Source organism: Vulpes lagopus, chromosome 5 (genome assembly GCF_018345385.1).
Source record: "Vulpes lagopus strain Blue_001 chromosome 5, ASM1834538v1, whole genome shotgun sequence".
NCBI classification, from domain to species: domain Eukaryota; kingdom Metazoa; phylum Chordata; class Mammalia; order Carnivora; family Canidae; genus Vulpes; species Vulpes lagopus.
Window position 1 is genome coordinate 114,512,725 of NC_054828.1, and position 13,751 is coordinate 114,526,475.

The 13,751-nt window shown below is 48.3% G+C and overlaps 1 protein-coding gene across 2 annotated transcripts in view; it reads left to right on the plus strand.

Moving 5' to 3' along the window:
* The window catches only part of ADCY3 (adenylate cyclase 3), an 82,056-nt gene that overhangs the window by 32,603 nt on the left and 35,702 nt on the right, over positions 1-13,751 (plus strand). For both annotated transcript variants that reach the window (XM_041755678.1, XM_041755679.1), the window contains one exon: positions 5,948-6,097. In XM_041755678.1, the coding sequence (XP_041611612.1) occupies positions 5,948-6,097 (150 nt within the window). The remainder of the gene's footprint in view (positions 1-5,947; positions 6,098-13,751) is intronic.

Sequence of the window (13,751 nt, forward strand, 5' to 3'; positions counted from 1 at the left end):
TCCTCTTGTTTTGTTGGAAACTTCCCAGCTTGGAAGGACAAGCTTAGCATTATTCCGAGGCTTGAACCTTGAATTGTGCTGAGTAGGGTTGTATTTACCGGAGACCCCAGACCTCTCTCGGCACGTTGATTCTAGAGTTTGCTGCGGGGTAGCATGAGAAAGCCCCCCCACTGTCTGCAGATCTCCCCACCTGTGTAGGTGCTTCAGGTCTTTACTGGCTTCTGTGCTGCCTACGGGGCCCCCCAGTGCCTTGGATTTCACTTTAGCTTCATCACAACTCAGCTAAGTAACATAGGGACAACCCAGGACTCGTGCTTGGGTGGCGTGCTTGCTAGTTGGGGGCGAGGGCCGCAGTGGACCTGCCCCAAGACTAACAGGTCTGGTCAGGCTGGCTTCTGATAATTCAGTCCCCTTGTTTGGGGGCAGGTTTTTTTTTATTTTTTTTAAAAGATTTTATTTATTTATTCATGAGAGACAGGGACACAGGCAGAGGGAGAAGCAGGCTCCATGCAGGGAGCCCGACGCAGGACTCGATCCCAGGACTCCAGGATCACACCCTGGGCTGAAGGCAGCGCTAAACCGCTGAGCCACCTGGGCTGCTCTGGGGGCAGGCTTTTATTAATATCTTGAAACTTGAACTCTGTGCTTGTAGGCGGGAGAAAGTTGAAAGAGATCTGAGCTCCAGTGTCAGCGCCGCCAGGAGACCACAGCCTTGTGGCCTCATTTCCCTGGACTTCAGATCTCTTCCACAGAATGAGAATAAGAGCTTTACTTGTTGTGACAAATAAGGATAGTGAACGTGAAGGCTCTGATGGAATGCTGTTGTTACAGTACAGTCATTAGGCCCTAATTTCCCAAAGTCACTCAGCATGTTTTGTGGCAAGCCCTGTACCAGGTAGTGTGTGTAACCTGTCTTTGGATCTTACTGGAACAGCCTTCAGGGTTATTGTGGGGATGAAGACGTCACGTCTCAGAGGGGAAATGACTTGTTCCAGGCCACACAGCCCAACTTCTCTCTGCCACTCATTCATCCAGCAGGCGTTGGCCGTTCCAGGTGCTGGGGAGTAGGCAGAGAAACAGAACCAAAGCCCTGTCCCTTGGGAGCTTTATCTCTAGTAAAGGAAACAGAGTAAACAGACAAATAAGAAAAGGGTGAGGGAATGCTAAGTGCAGATGCTTCTCTGCAGGGCCTTAAACAGGAAAACATTATAGAGAGTGAGGGGGCTAGTCAGGAGGGCCTCTTGGAGGGGACATATCAGCAGGGACCTGATGAGGAGGACCTGACTGATGAGGAGGGCCTGCAGTGAGTGTGGCTCTGGAGGGGGCGCTCCTGGGCACTGTGTGTGGGCCACTCCAGGCTCTGGCCTGGGTTGGGGGAGCTGGTTGCCTGCAGAGGTGCCTGGTCCCTTCCCTTGCTCCTTCCTACCCCACAGCTCCTGGGAGACCCTTTTTTTCCCCAAAAAAACATTCTAAGTTATTGTTAATGTACAGAGGCTCCAATATGGTCTTCCCTGACAGCAGAGCATCATGAGGTCTCCGAGGGCAGCTGACAAGGAGGTTGATTCGCCAGAGTGGCTTTCTTTCCCTGGGTTTCTTCTCCCCAGTTCTGGAATGTTCTGGAATCTCCAGGCTGGACCGAGCCTATGGGGAGGGATCAGCCTAGGCAGCAGAGGCACCAGCCCTCCTCCGATGGGATAACTTCTTTTTTAAAGCCCTGCTCATAGCAGCCTGTCTGTGTCCCCGTGGACTGTTAGAAATGTGCAGGATATTGTGATTCATCAAATTCCAAGGGGAAGGATTTTGTAAAGGAATTTTCTCACGGCTGTGTTTCTGAGCTGGGGTATTACAGACGCTTCATCCGGCTGTCATGGGTTAGATGAAGCTGTAGTCTGAGTGTTTACCCACTTGGGAGATTCATTCATTGATTCTCATTATTTTAAAAATCTCGTGTTTAGAAAAAAAAATTCTTTTGCAAAAAAAAAAAGTATTTTGCAATGAGACTGCTGCTCGGTCTCTTTCACTGGGGAAAGGGGGCCACTGGGGTAAGAAGAGGTGACCTTGATGGTACCCCAGAGCAGGGCTTCTCAGGCTTGTTGTACAAGGGAGTCACCCTTAGACTAAGCCTGGTGTGTGTGTGTGGGGGCAATGGGGTGCTCAGTGACCGCAGCGCAGAGCCGGGCCATGCGTCAGGGCTCCTGCTCGCTTTTGCAGCTGCCGGGCTGGGTGCCTCTTCCCTGTCTGCTCACGGGGTCAGGTGTCATGTGAACCCCTGCCCCTGCCCCCCCCCCCACCAGGCATTACTGACAGTGACAGGAAAGGCCCCCCTGGCCGTGCTGCCATGCTCTCATGGTCGCTGAGTGCTTTGTCTCAAGGCCCACCTCTTCCCGAAGGTCTGTGACACCTCCCTGATCCAGTGCGGCCCGCCTAGCCTCTGCTTGCACCTCGGCCTTGTCCCCTGGATATCCCCACAGTGGACTGTCGTCGCTCCTGCTGTCTTGGCCTGTACAGTCCCCAGCAAAGTCACTGAACCTCGTGCCTCTGTCCTTAGGCTGGAGTGGGGTGCAGTGGGAAAGGTTGGGGTGCAGCGGATGGGATATTAATCAGAGGGCTGGGTCCTAGGGCAGTCACGAGGCTGGGAGGTCAGGTTTGGTTTCCGGTCTGCTCATCTGCTGACCACAGGCTGCAGGGGTCTGGGGTGAGCAGCGAGTTGTGACGTGGTTACACTACACTAAAGGTGGGTCTGGGGAGCATGGGGGCAGCAGGGGGGCAGCTGAGAGGAGAAGAGAGGCAGAGTAGGGCTCTTGGGCAGGGGGAGGGGCCCTCCAGGTGGGCCAGGTGTAGCTGGGGGAGGTTTGCCCAGCGGTGGGTGCAGGGAAGGCAGCCCTGGAAGAAGAGAGGAGTCCTGAAAAGGAGATCCTCCCCCCTTATCCTGGGTGGGAGCACCAGAAACTTAATCTAAGGCAGCAGAGCTGAAGGCTCGGCCTGGAGGCACCTACTTGTCACGGTCCCACGAGAAGCACTTTTCAGACTCACCAGGTTTTCCCTGGCTCTGCAATTCTTAACCTATAGCGGGAAGCAGAACCAATCGGTGTGTTTTAGAGAAACAGCAACCTCCCTGCTCACCCCTGTCATGTCCTCCCTGGGCCTCCCCCCATCAGCGGTGGCTCTGGGGGCAGGGACAACATCTCAGTCACCGTGGACGGCTCCGTGCCAGCTCCGTGCTGTGGAAGGAGCAAAACCCATTTTTTTCACATTGATATTGAGCACATCCGTTCTGCTAAGTGAGACACATTTATAGTGGTAAACGCGGAATGGGAAATGTCTGAATTTTAAGAGCTTAGAGACAGTGACCGCTGTTATGTATGTGACCTGTGCACCCCTGTAGATGTACTACTTTATTTCAGATTAAAAATGTGAACAGCTCCCACAAGAGTGCCTTAGGACTGGTATCTTTTTTCCCCCAAGATTTTATTTATTTATTCATGAGAGACACAGAGAGAGGCAGAGACACAGGCAGAGGGAGAAGCAGGCTCCCTGCAGAGCCTGATGCAGGACTCGGTCCCAGACCCCAGGATCACGCCCTGAGCCAAAGGCAGATGCTCAACCACTGAGCCACCCAGGCGTCCCAACCTGATTCCTATTATATTGTTTGGATAATAGTCTTTGGTGGGGGTTGGTTTGAAGCTTTCCCGCAATAGTTGCTGTCTGAAGAGCAGGTGTGGTTTCTTAGGCGGGCACCTTGATGAGTGATGACAGCAGTCCTTCCTGACACAGCCTCAGCCCTGTACACCTTACGGTCTGTTCTCTCCACCCTGTGAGGTGGCCAGACAGGGCAAGGAGACCCCTGAGCATGCAGCTTTGTCCCTGGCCCAGTGCAGCAGCCCAGACTGGCTGTAGGCAGCTTGCCTTGTCTGGAGCCTCTGGTTCGAAGTTGTAGATACTAGTAGATATGGGCCTAGATGTGTGGTTCCTCTATTTGCAGCTTGCTCCCTTGACCTCTAGGACCCATAGCCTGGTAAGACCGGAGACCCTTGGCCTTGGTGACTACTGTATCTGGACCCTGCATGGGCTTTAGTAAAGTGCTACTGCCCAGTGAGGATGCGTGAGGTACAGCCTGACCGTGTTGACTTCCTATACGGTGAAATTGGGGCCTAAGCAGATTTCCAAGGCTATACAGCCCCCAAAGGGAGGTGGCCTTTGGGTTGGCTTGGACCTTGGGCCAGACTGGCTTTCAGACCCAGCATGGTCTGTGTGATTTGCTTCGATTCAACATAAATTGGCAGCTCTTTGGACTATCAGGTATTTAATAAGTGGCCTGAGGCCATACTGATACTGACCGGTCAGGTGGGAATGGCCTGTCATGGCCAAGCAGAAGTGTAAGAGATGTCCCAGAGGATTTTGAAATTGCCCATTTGCTGTATGATGTAGGCAATCGGGGCTGCCCAAACCCAAGAACACAATGAGATGTTAGTTGCTGGAACTAGCCATCAAAGGAGCTTGTGAAATCTGCATCTGGTGACTTGGTGACCAGTATCAAGACACCCCTCACCCTCACCTACTAACAAATTTGTTATTCAGTGGCTGAGTGCCCGGGCCTGTAGGAACTTTCTGCCAGAGGTGGTGGGTCCCCAGGGTTGGCATCGATCAGCCCTGATGAAACAGAAACAGGCGTATGGTATAACCAGGAGTCCCAGAAAATTCATGTCAGAGTTAATTAATCTCTCTTATTGTTTATTAAACCATCTTGTTCAAAAATCTAAAATTGACTTCCCCACATTTTTCACCTATTCAGAAAACATTCTACTTTGCTAGGAGAACATTTTCTTTCCATAAGGCCAGAAATGCACTTCTGCCTCCCTACCCACATCTCAGCTACCAACTTCTGCCTGAGAAGAGGAGGTCCCCAGCAGGACCTCAGGGACCCAGGTGGGGAAGAAGGGCATGAGCTGGCCTTGGGGAAGGGGGTTGGGACAGACCTGGAAATGGGCCTCGTTGCAGATGGCTCCTGGCAGGAGAGAAGTGGGAGGAGCTAGAACCGAGTCCAGCCCCACATGGGTCAAAGGCTATGGCCATTAGCAACAAGCACCAGGAAATTGGATGTGGTTTGGATGTTCAGGTCCATATCGAAGGTTACCTGTGGCAGGAGACAGTTGGGTCTGCAGTCCCAGCAGCCTGTGGAAGCGGACTGAGGACCACAGACACCTAGGAGAGCCTGCGAGTATCAAGGATGGAGGAGCAGACTCTCAGTGCCCAAGAAGGCCTTTGTGCCAACATACTGAGCTTGCAGAACAGATGTGGGGCCCCACAGCTGCCCTTTCCCCTTCCTGTAGCTTCCTCAGGGGACCTGGACACCAGTCCTGGCAAGTGAGGTTGGCTGAGAGGATGTACGTGAATCCTAGACCCCTATATACCTGTGGCACCCCATGTGAGGTAGCGTGATGACTGTGAGTTAGTCCTGGACTGCTTCACATCTCCTGTGATATTCCATACAACCTGCAGCTTTTAGGATTATACACTCCTGGCTAGTGATCTGGGTTTTGAACACTCCCCTGCCGCGCTAATCAGCACAGCACCTAAGGGCACCTAATAAGTCCTCAGTAAGTGGTGATTGAACAAATGAGTGAGTGAATGAATGAATGAATGAATGAATGAATTGGGTAGCAGAGGGACTGCCCAGGCCCCACAGGTGGGCAGGATTGGCCAGGTTAGCTATGATGTGAAGCAGGAGGGGAGAACAGCCCCTCCACCAGCCTCTCAGACCTGGGCTTCACCTGTCCGTGGCAAGTGAGACCTAAGTACCTCACTGAGGTCAGACGCTCTCTGGGGTCCCCCCGGACACTGAGTGGTTAGGGGTTTGCTTTTCGTTACCACCAGCCCCCCCTTCTCCATCCCTCCTCCTGAGCAGGCTCCTTCATCATTGTCCTTTTCTCTTCTTCTCGGGGCACAGATCCTGGCCAACGTCTTCCTCTACCTGTGCGCCATCGTCGTGGGCATCATGTCCTACTACATGGCTGACCGCAAGCACCGAAAAGCCTTCCTGGAGGCGCGCCAGTCACTGGAGGTGAAGATGAATCTGGAGGAGCAGAGCCAGCAGCAGGTATGGTTCAGGCCTCCAGAGGCCCCTCCAGGGTGGCCTTGGAGCAGTATGGAAGGGGGTGGGCCTGGTGCCGTGGCCCCCAGTGCTCCATGGGGCTTGCAGTTCACCTGCCAGGGTCAGGTGGGCCGCCTCCTGCCCTCAGAGGGCTCCTCCTGACTTCAAGGAGCTTCTCTTGCTGGAAACTCCCTCCTAACTCCTCCATAGTTGACCTAAATCTCCCCTCCTTCTGGGTTTTTCCCCCTATAATTTAAAACTTTTTAAAGAAATACGATGGGGTGCCAGGGTGGCTCAGTCGGTTAAGCATCTACCTTCAGCTCAGGTCATGATCCCAGGATCCTAGGACAGGATTCCACTTCTTCCTCTTCCCCTCCCCCTGCTGTGCTTGCATTCTCATTCATTCTCTCTCTCTCTCTCTCTCTCTCTCTCTCTCTCTCTCTCTCGTAAATAAAAAAATTCTGTGTGTTTATTTTGAGTGTTTTCCCCCATGGGCGTCACTTCACATTCGTCCTCCCCTGCCCCCCTTTCTGGTTCTAGGGCTACAGGGTGTGCGCACCCTCAGTGCACCCAGAACCATGGTCTCTGCGGCCCTGGTGGGCCCAGCCGTAGTGGGCAGCTTCCTGGGTGAGGCCCAGCAGCCCGCTCCCCTCCACCTAGAGCACCACATTTCCTTCATGCATGGGGCAGGTTCCTGCTTCTTCCTCCTAAGGCACTGATGAAGAAGTAAGACCAGTCCAACCCCTGGGGACCTCGCTGTTTATACTTTTCCATGGAGAGAAGTGCCTCCTGTCCCTGCTCTTTGTTTACTGGCTTTACTCCAGCCTGATCCACCCGGTTCTCATGTGATTCGGTCTTTTAAATAGTTTCTGGTCTGGATTCATCTCAAAATGCCTTTCGAAGGTCTGCAGAAATTACATACATCCAACTTCCCGTGATCCATAGGTTCATTTCACCCTCATGAACTCGATCGGTTGAAAATACAGGATTCTTACTGCCGGGAACAATGTCATTTTGTGTTCAGGTGGTGGTGTTGGCTCTGGATTCACTGAAATTGCTGTTTTCACAGACCCTGCCACTCACATGGATAGAGCTATAGTTTTGGGGGCCACCACTCTGGAACCCTTGCCAGGGAGCCCCACTGGCAAGCCTCACCTCCCCTAGACGGTGCTATGCAAAGGCACACACTGAGTTGTTTGCTGAAGAGTCCTGAGGATGTGTTTCCTCTCTCTGCTTACCAAGGAGATCTAGAAGCTTCTGAGCTGGGCCTCAGATCCAGCTTCTTCAGAAGGCAGACTTTAGAAGGGGAATCTCCCCAGCCTCCGTTGTGACAAAAGGCCAAGTTCAAGCTTGGCAGCTCTTTGTGTTTCTCTCCTTGTCTCCATCCCCGTGTCCTGTGGTTACCCAGGAGCTGTTCCTGCATGAATGTATGTATAGAGCCTGCTTTGCTGGCATTACAGAGTCTCTTGAAAGATGGTCTTCAGTTTCTGGTTTTTATGCTGTCTTGTTTCTCTTTGCAGCTCATCTCTCCTCCTGTGGAAGCATTCCTCTGGGTTCTCTATGTTAAAAAATGCTACATTAGCTAGGTCAGGAGTTCTTTTTTTACATATGGTATTTGTGCAGTTTTCAGCACACCTGTCAGTCTTGTGTCTCACAGTGTGTAATTGGTATACCCCAGGTCATCTTTAGCTGCATCAAACAGTGCTTGGGGGTGGGGGTAGGGGGTTGGTTCCTGATGTGGTCAGAAAGGTCCTGCGTCTCACCTGAATCTGTTATTCTCTGCAAAGGTAATTTAGATGCATTATCCCCCTCTTTGAGCCTTGCTTTCCTCATTTGCAAAGCAAGAGTATTGATGTTTGTCTTGTAGGGTTTCCTGAAGGTAGAAACACAGACACAAGTGTTTTGTAGCCTGTTGAGCTTGGAAATGGTGATGATTGGCTGCAGTGCACAGGCCATACGGTGCATGGGCATCTTCTGATGCCCCCTCTGGGCAGGGTCAGCATCTGGAGCCTGGGGCCTGGGGGAGAGGGCCACTCCTGTGTGTTCCAGGACTCCTGAACGCCACATAGCAGCCAGGGGGCGCTAGCAGCCTGTCCAGGCCTTGCGGCTGCTCCACTCTGGTGCCTGCCCAGGGCCACAGCAGCAGAGCGGACATTGGCTGGAGGAATAACAAGTCCAGGGACGCAGAAGGGAGGTACGGTGATAGGAGAGACACAAACGTCCTTGCCCGGGCCTAGCTGGGACACAGCAGATGCCTGTAAATATCCATCAAGTGGAATGAATTTGTCTCACCCAGCTGTAACTCGTGTGACCTTGGGATAGCATCCTCACCTCTTTGGGCCTCAGTTTCCCTATGTGTAAAGTATACGTGAAAATAAAACCCTTGGTGAAAATGAGACAATACAAGTGAATCCCTCTGGAAACGAGAAAAGCACTGTTACCAATAGGAGGGGCATGATTCTGCAGCCCTCCAGCACCACCGTGCGTTGCAGTTTGCTTGTGTTTCCTTTAGGACTCGTGACTGCAGGAAGATCTGCTTGCAATTTTATTCTCTTCTCGTGTCCTTGGCAGGTTTGGGCATCATCATTGTGCCCGACTTCGGAAATAATTTGAGAAGTGCTTCCTTTTTCTAGTCTGGGAGAGCTTGAAGAACATACAGGTTCTTTACAGAGTTGTGAAGTGAAGCCCTGTGGCTCAGGAGTTCTCTTTATGAGATTCAGTTTCCCTCACAGGTACAAGGATTTTGGTTTTGGGTTTTTTTTTTTGTATAAGTTATAGAACATTTTTGTTTTTTCAGGAACTTATCCATTTCACATGACACATTTTTGACATGTTTATCCTTTTTTTTTTAATCTTGTCTGTGGGATTTGTAGCGCTGTTCCCTTCCCATTACTGATATTAGTAGTTTGTGCCCTTTTTTTGGTCCTTAATCTGTCTTGCTGAGGATTATTAATGTTTGAGCCTTTTCAGTGAACTGCCTTTTTGTTGCTTTCTTTGTATACTTCCATAATTCATTATGTTTTTACCTTTGATTTTCTTCTGCTTTCTTCAGGGTTAGCATCATGTTCTTTTTTACCTTCTCAAGATGGAATTTAACTAATGTTAGCAATTTTTTTTAGCATTTTTCTTTTCTAAAACAGGCACCTAATGCTATGGGTTTCCCTCATTACTTGCTTTCACTTTCTTCTACAAATTTTGTTATGTCCTATTTTTCCATTGTTCTTTAGTTTCTAATTTCCATCAAGATATCTTTGATTCATGAGCTATTTGAGAGTGCATTAATCAAATTGCAAGCATCCAGGGAATTTTTTTTAAAATATTTTATTTATTTATTCATGAGAGAGGAGAGAGAGAGACGCAGAGACACAGGCAGAGAGAAAAGCAGGCTCCACGCAGGGAGCCCGACGTGGGACTTGATCCCAGGTCTCCAGGATCAGGCCCTGGGCTGAAGGCGGCGCTAAACCGCTGAGCCACCCGGGCTGCCCATCCAGGGAATTTTTAAGGTCATATTTTCCTTATTGATTTTTAGTTTATTTCTGCTCCAGTCGGAGAACATACCCTGTATGATATCAGTCCTTTAAAATCTGTCAGGACTTGATTTTTGACCTTGCTTTTTTTTGCTTTTTTTTTGCTTTTTTTAGTGAGTTTGATGCACTTAAGGACAACATGCATTTTACTCAATGCATCAGAATATCTTTCAAGAATAAAATAATGTCAATACGTGTCAGTCGTGATGCATTTGCCTCTACCCCAAATTAGTACCTTTACCTTTTTGGTCACAGTTGCAAGGACCTCACAACACTCAGTTCCCCTCGCCCAGACTTTCTGGCTATTGTAATGTATTTTAATTCAACGTATATTTGAAGCCCCAAAAGATGATTGATTGCAATCTTCCACGGCGAATAGCCAGTATGCACATCTGCCCCCATCCTGCCCTCGCGGATATTCTCCATTCATTCCTTCATTTTTGTGCTTCCATCTTCTTGAAGAATTCCCTGTAGTGTCACTTTTCATGAAGGTCTTTTTTTTTTTAATTTTTATTTATTTATGATAGTCACACACAGAGAGAGAGAGAGAGAGAGAGAGGGGCAGAGACATAGGCAGAGGGAGAAGCAGGCTCCATACACCGGGAGCTCGACGTGGGATTCGATCCCGGGTCTCCAGGATCGCGCCCTGGGCCAAAGGCAGGCGCCAAACCGCTGCACCACCCAGGGATCCCCCATGAAGGTCTTTTGGTGATAAATTCTCTCTCTTTCTAATTGCTGGAAATGTGTTTATTTTGCTTTCAGTTTCGAAATTTGCTTTTTATTGGAAGTGGAATTCTAGGTTGACTCTGCTTTACTCTGAGCCCTTTGAAGGCATCATTCTGTGATCCTGCAGCTTCTACTATTTTTGTTGAAATGCCAGCTGTCAGACACACTATTGCTCCTTTTAAAATCATGTGTGTTTTCCCTCCGGTTGCTTTTACAATTTGTCTTTGGTGTCCACGGTTTCATAATGATGTGCTTAGCACTTTTCTTTGCAGTTACTCTGCCTGGTATTTGAAGAGCCTCTTGAATTGATGGCTTGACGTCTTTCATCGGCTTTGAAATTTCCAGCCAGTACCTTTTTGCCTCATTCCACCCTTTCCTTCCAGAACTCTACATGTCTTTATTAGACATTTTTACCATGTTCCATAAATCTCTTTCTTTTTTTTTTCTTTCTGGGCTTCAGACCTAATATTTTTACTGACCTTACTTCCAGGTTACTAATCCTCTTATCTGCTTTGTTAAATCAAGGCTTGAGCTCATCTGTTGAATCCTTAATTTCAGTATTGTATTTTTTTTTTTTCATTTCTAAGAATTTACACTTACTTTAGAAAAAAAAAACAAAACTGATTCCAATTCTCTAGTTAAGATCTCTGTTTTTGTCATCAATTCTTTGGAGCATATGAAACATTTTAAAGGCTCTGACAGCTGCGTATCTGATATATCAATGGATCTGCTTTTCCCTATTGATTTTGGGTTTTTCCCTATTAATTTTTGCCATCTCATGGCATCCTGGCCTTTTTCCAAAAAAAAAAAAAAAATTCTGGGTAAATTAAATGCTGAATATCATGTATGGAGAATAGTAGGGTCTCTGGAGGATGTCTCTCTCCAGAGAAGATTTATTTCTCTTGCAGCTCACCTTGATCCAGTGTGGGGTTGAGAAGCTTTAGGTCTGGGTGTTAGTCTGAGAGCTGGTTTCTGTTGTTCCTCCTCTTAGGAAATAGTTTGAATTAAAACCCTAGAAGGACTATTTCATAAGAGGCTCCCTCTTCTCCAGGACCTCACCCCTCTGCTCTGCCTTGGAATCCTCTATAGTGGCAAGAAACAAAGGTTGGACATTATCTTAAATTTCTTGAAGTTAATTTTTAAGTAGCTAAAAGCATGCATGGTATAAAATTAGGAAGGTGTACATGGAATAAAATCCCAAAGGTTACACCATGGAAAATAAGTTTCCCTGCACGGCCATCCGCTCTACCATCCCTCAGCCAGCCACCGTCATGTCTTACATACCCTTTCGGGATTCCATTTATTTCCAGATCTGTGACACAGACTTTGCATATGCATGCAAGCACTATATCCCCTCTTCACCAGATCTTTCACCTGCTGTCTTCAAGAGGGTTCTAAGGCTACGATGCATTGCCTCATCCTTGTTAACAACTGCATTGTATTCCGTGATAGGGAAGTAACATTATTTAACTGGGCTCCTAAGTATGGAGTTGGGTGGCATTAAGTTACCTTCCCAGTGTTGTAAAACCTTCACCACGATTTGTTTCCAGGACTTAGTCATCATCTCAAACTGAAACTCTGTGGCCATTGAATATTAGCTCCCCATCCTCCTTTCCCCTGGCCACCACCGTCCTACCTTCTATCACTGTATGAGTTTACATTTCCTAGGTACCTCATGATAAGTGGAATCATGTCCTTCTGCAACTGGCTTATTGTACATAGCATAATGTCCTCTCAGAGTTGAGCTGTGGTACCACCCATGTTGGGACTTCCTTCTTTTTTAAAGTGGAATAATACTCTCTGCCTGCATATACTACATCTGTCTATCCCCCCACTTGTGGATGGACACTTGGGTTGTTTCCACCTCCCAGCTCTCATGAACAGAGCTGGGTGGACAGGTACCTGTTTGACTCTCTGCTCCTAATTCCTTGGGGTGTATACCCAGAAGTAGAATTGCTGGGTCATGTAGTAGTTCTAATTTTTGAGAAACCAGACACATCCATTGTTAATGTTGAGAAATGTTACCGAATTGTCTCATTTAGAGGTCCAAAGAATTTACACTCCTCCCAGTGATGAACAAGAATGCACTTAGGCAGTTAATTTTCCTTGTTTACTGAGAAAGTGTTTCTTGGATATGGAACCCTACAGCTCTTCCAAAAAATGCCTATTTGAGAACCCCAGTGGCAGGGATGATACCCACATGGCAGCAGTGGCATCCCGTGAGCAGTTTCCTGCTCTTTACTCATTTGGGTCAAGTCACAGCCAGGTAGGCTGAGGTTTGGGAGAGGTTTTCTTGTTTGTATTTTTTTAGCATACGTTGTACAGTATTTGGTAAACACAGACAAGTATAAAGAAAAAAGAAACATTGATAGGGAGTTATTCCTATAAGTCTCTTTTTCTTCTTTTGTGTTTTGAGAGTGTCCTAGCCATCTTAAACTGATTATAGAAGTAACACCTTACTCTCATAGATAGCTGTTAAGAATAGCAGCAAGAGCCAGATCATTGAGCCTGTATGCCTGTCACACGGCTACTGTGGACACTAGATGTAAAATGTCTGTTTAGCATGATGCCTGGACCTAGGAGGCACCTAAGCTGTCTCCTATCATACTGTCGTTGCTGGACAAAAATCTGAAGATAGAAGTATAGAAAAGACCACCCAAACTTTCCATTGTTTGGGTGTTTCTTTTAAAAATAAGTTTAAAAAATACGATGTGCTGAATTGTGCTCTCAGCTAGAAAAGGTTTCAGAACTTTCCATGTTTGCTTATTTTTCTTTCTCCTTTTCATTGAGGTGAAATTCTTATAACGTCAAGTTAACTATAGAAAACATGCGGTTGAGCCCCTTCCTGATGCTGTGCAAGCACCACCTCTAGCTCCAAAGCATGTTCATCACTCCAAAAGAAAATCCCATACCCAAGCTTGATTTTTTTTTTCTCAAGCTTGATTTTTAAAACCGTACAGAATGGCCCCTGGTGAGCGTAGGGACAGCCCTGAGCACCAGCTTCTTTTCCTTGCTCGTAAGGTCAGGCGCCTGGTGTCGTTGCACACATCCACTCCCCCATTGTCCTGTGCACGCTACCCAGAGTGGCCAACACCAGAGCCTGAAAGCTGTGCCAGAGGTAAAGCCCACTGCTGAGCGTGGACCTGGGCTTTGGGTCCATCGCTTCCTCTAGCATTTTCTGGGGGACAGTGAGCCCGGAGCTTCCCACCTTCTCACCGTGTGATCTTAGCACGCTGCCTGTTCCGGTGTTCAGTTTAGTTTTCTGAAAAAAATAGGATTAAAGAGTATACCACGGTCATGAAGTTAGTTGTTTAGCAATCATTTAGATGAGTCTAATCACCGTGGGTTGGTTTACAGCTCTTAGCTGCTGTCACGCTGGCTCCTGCCCTGGAGACATTGGCTGGTGG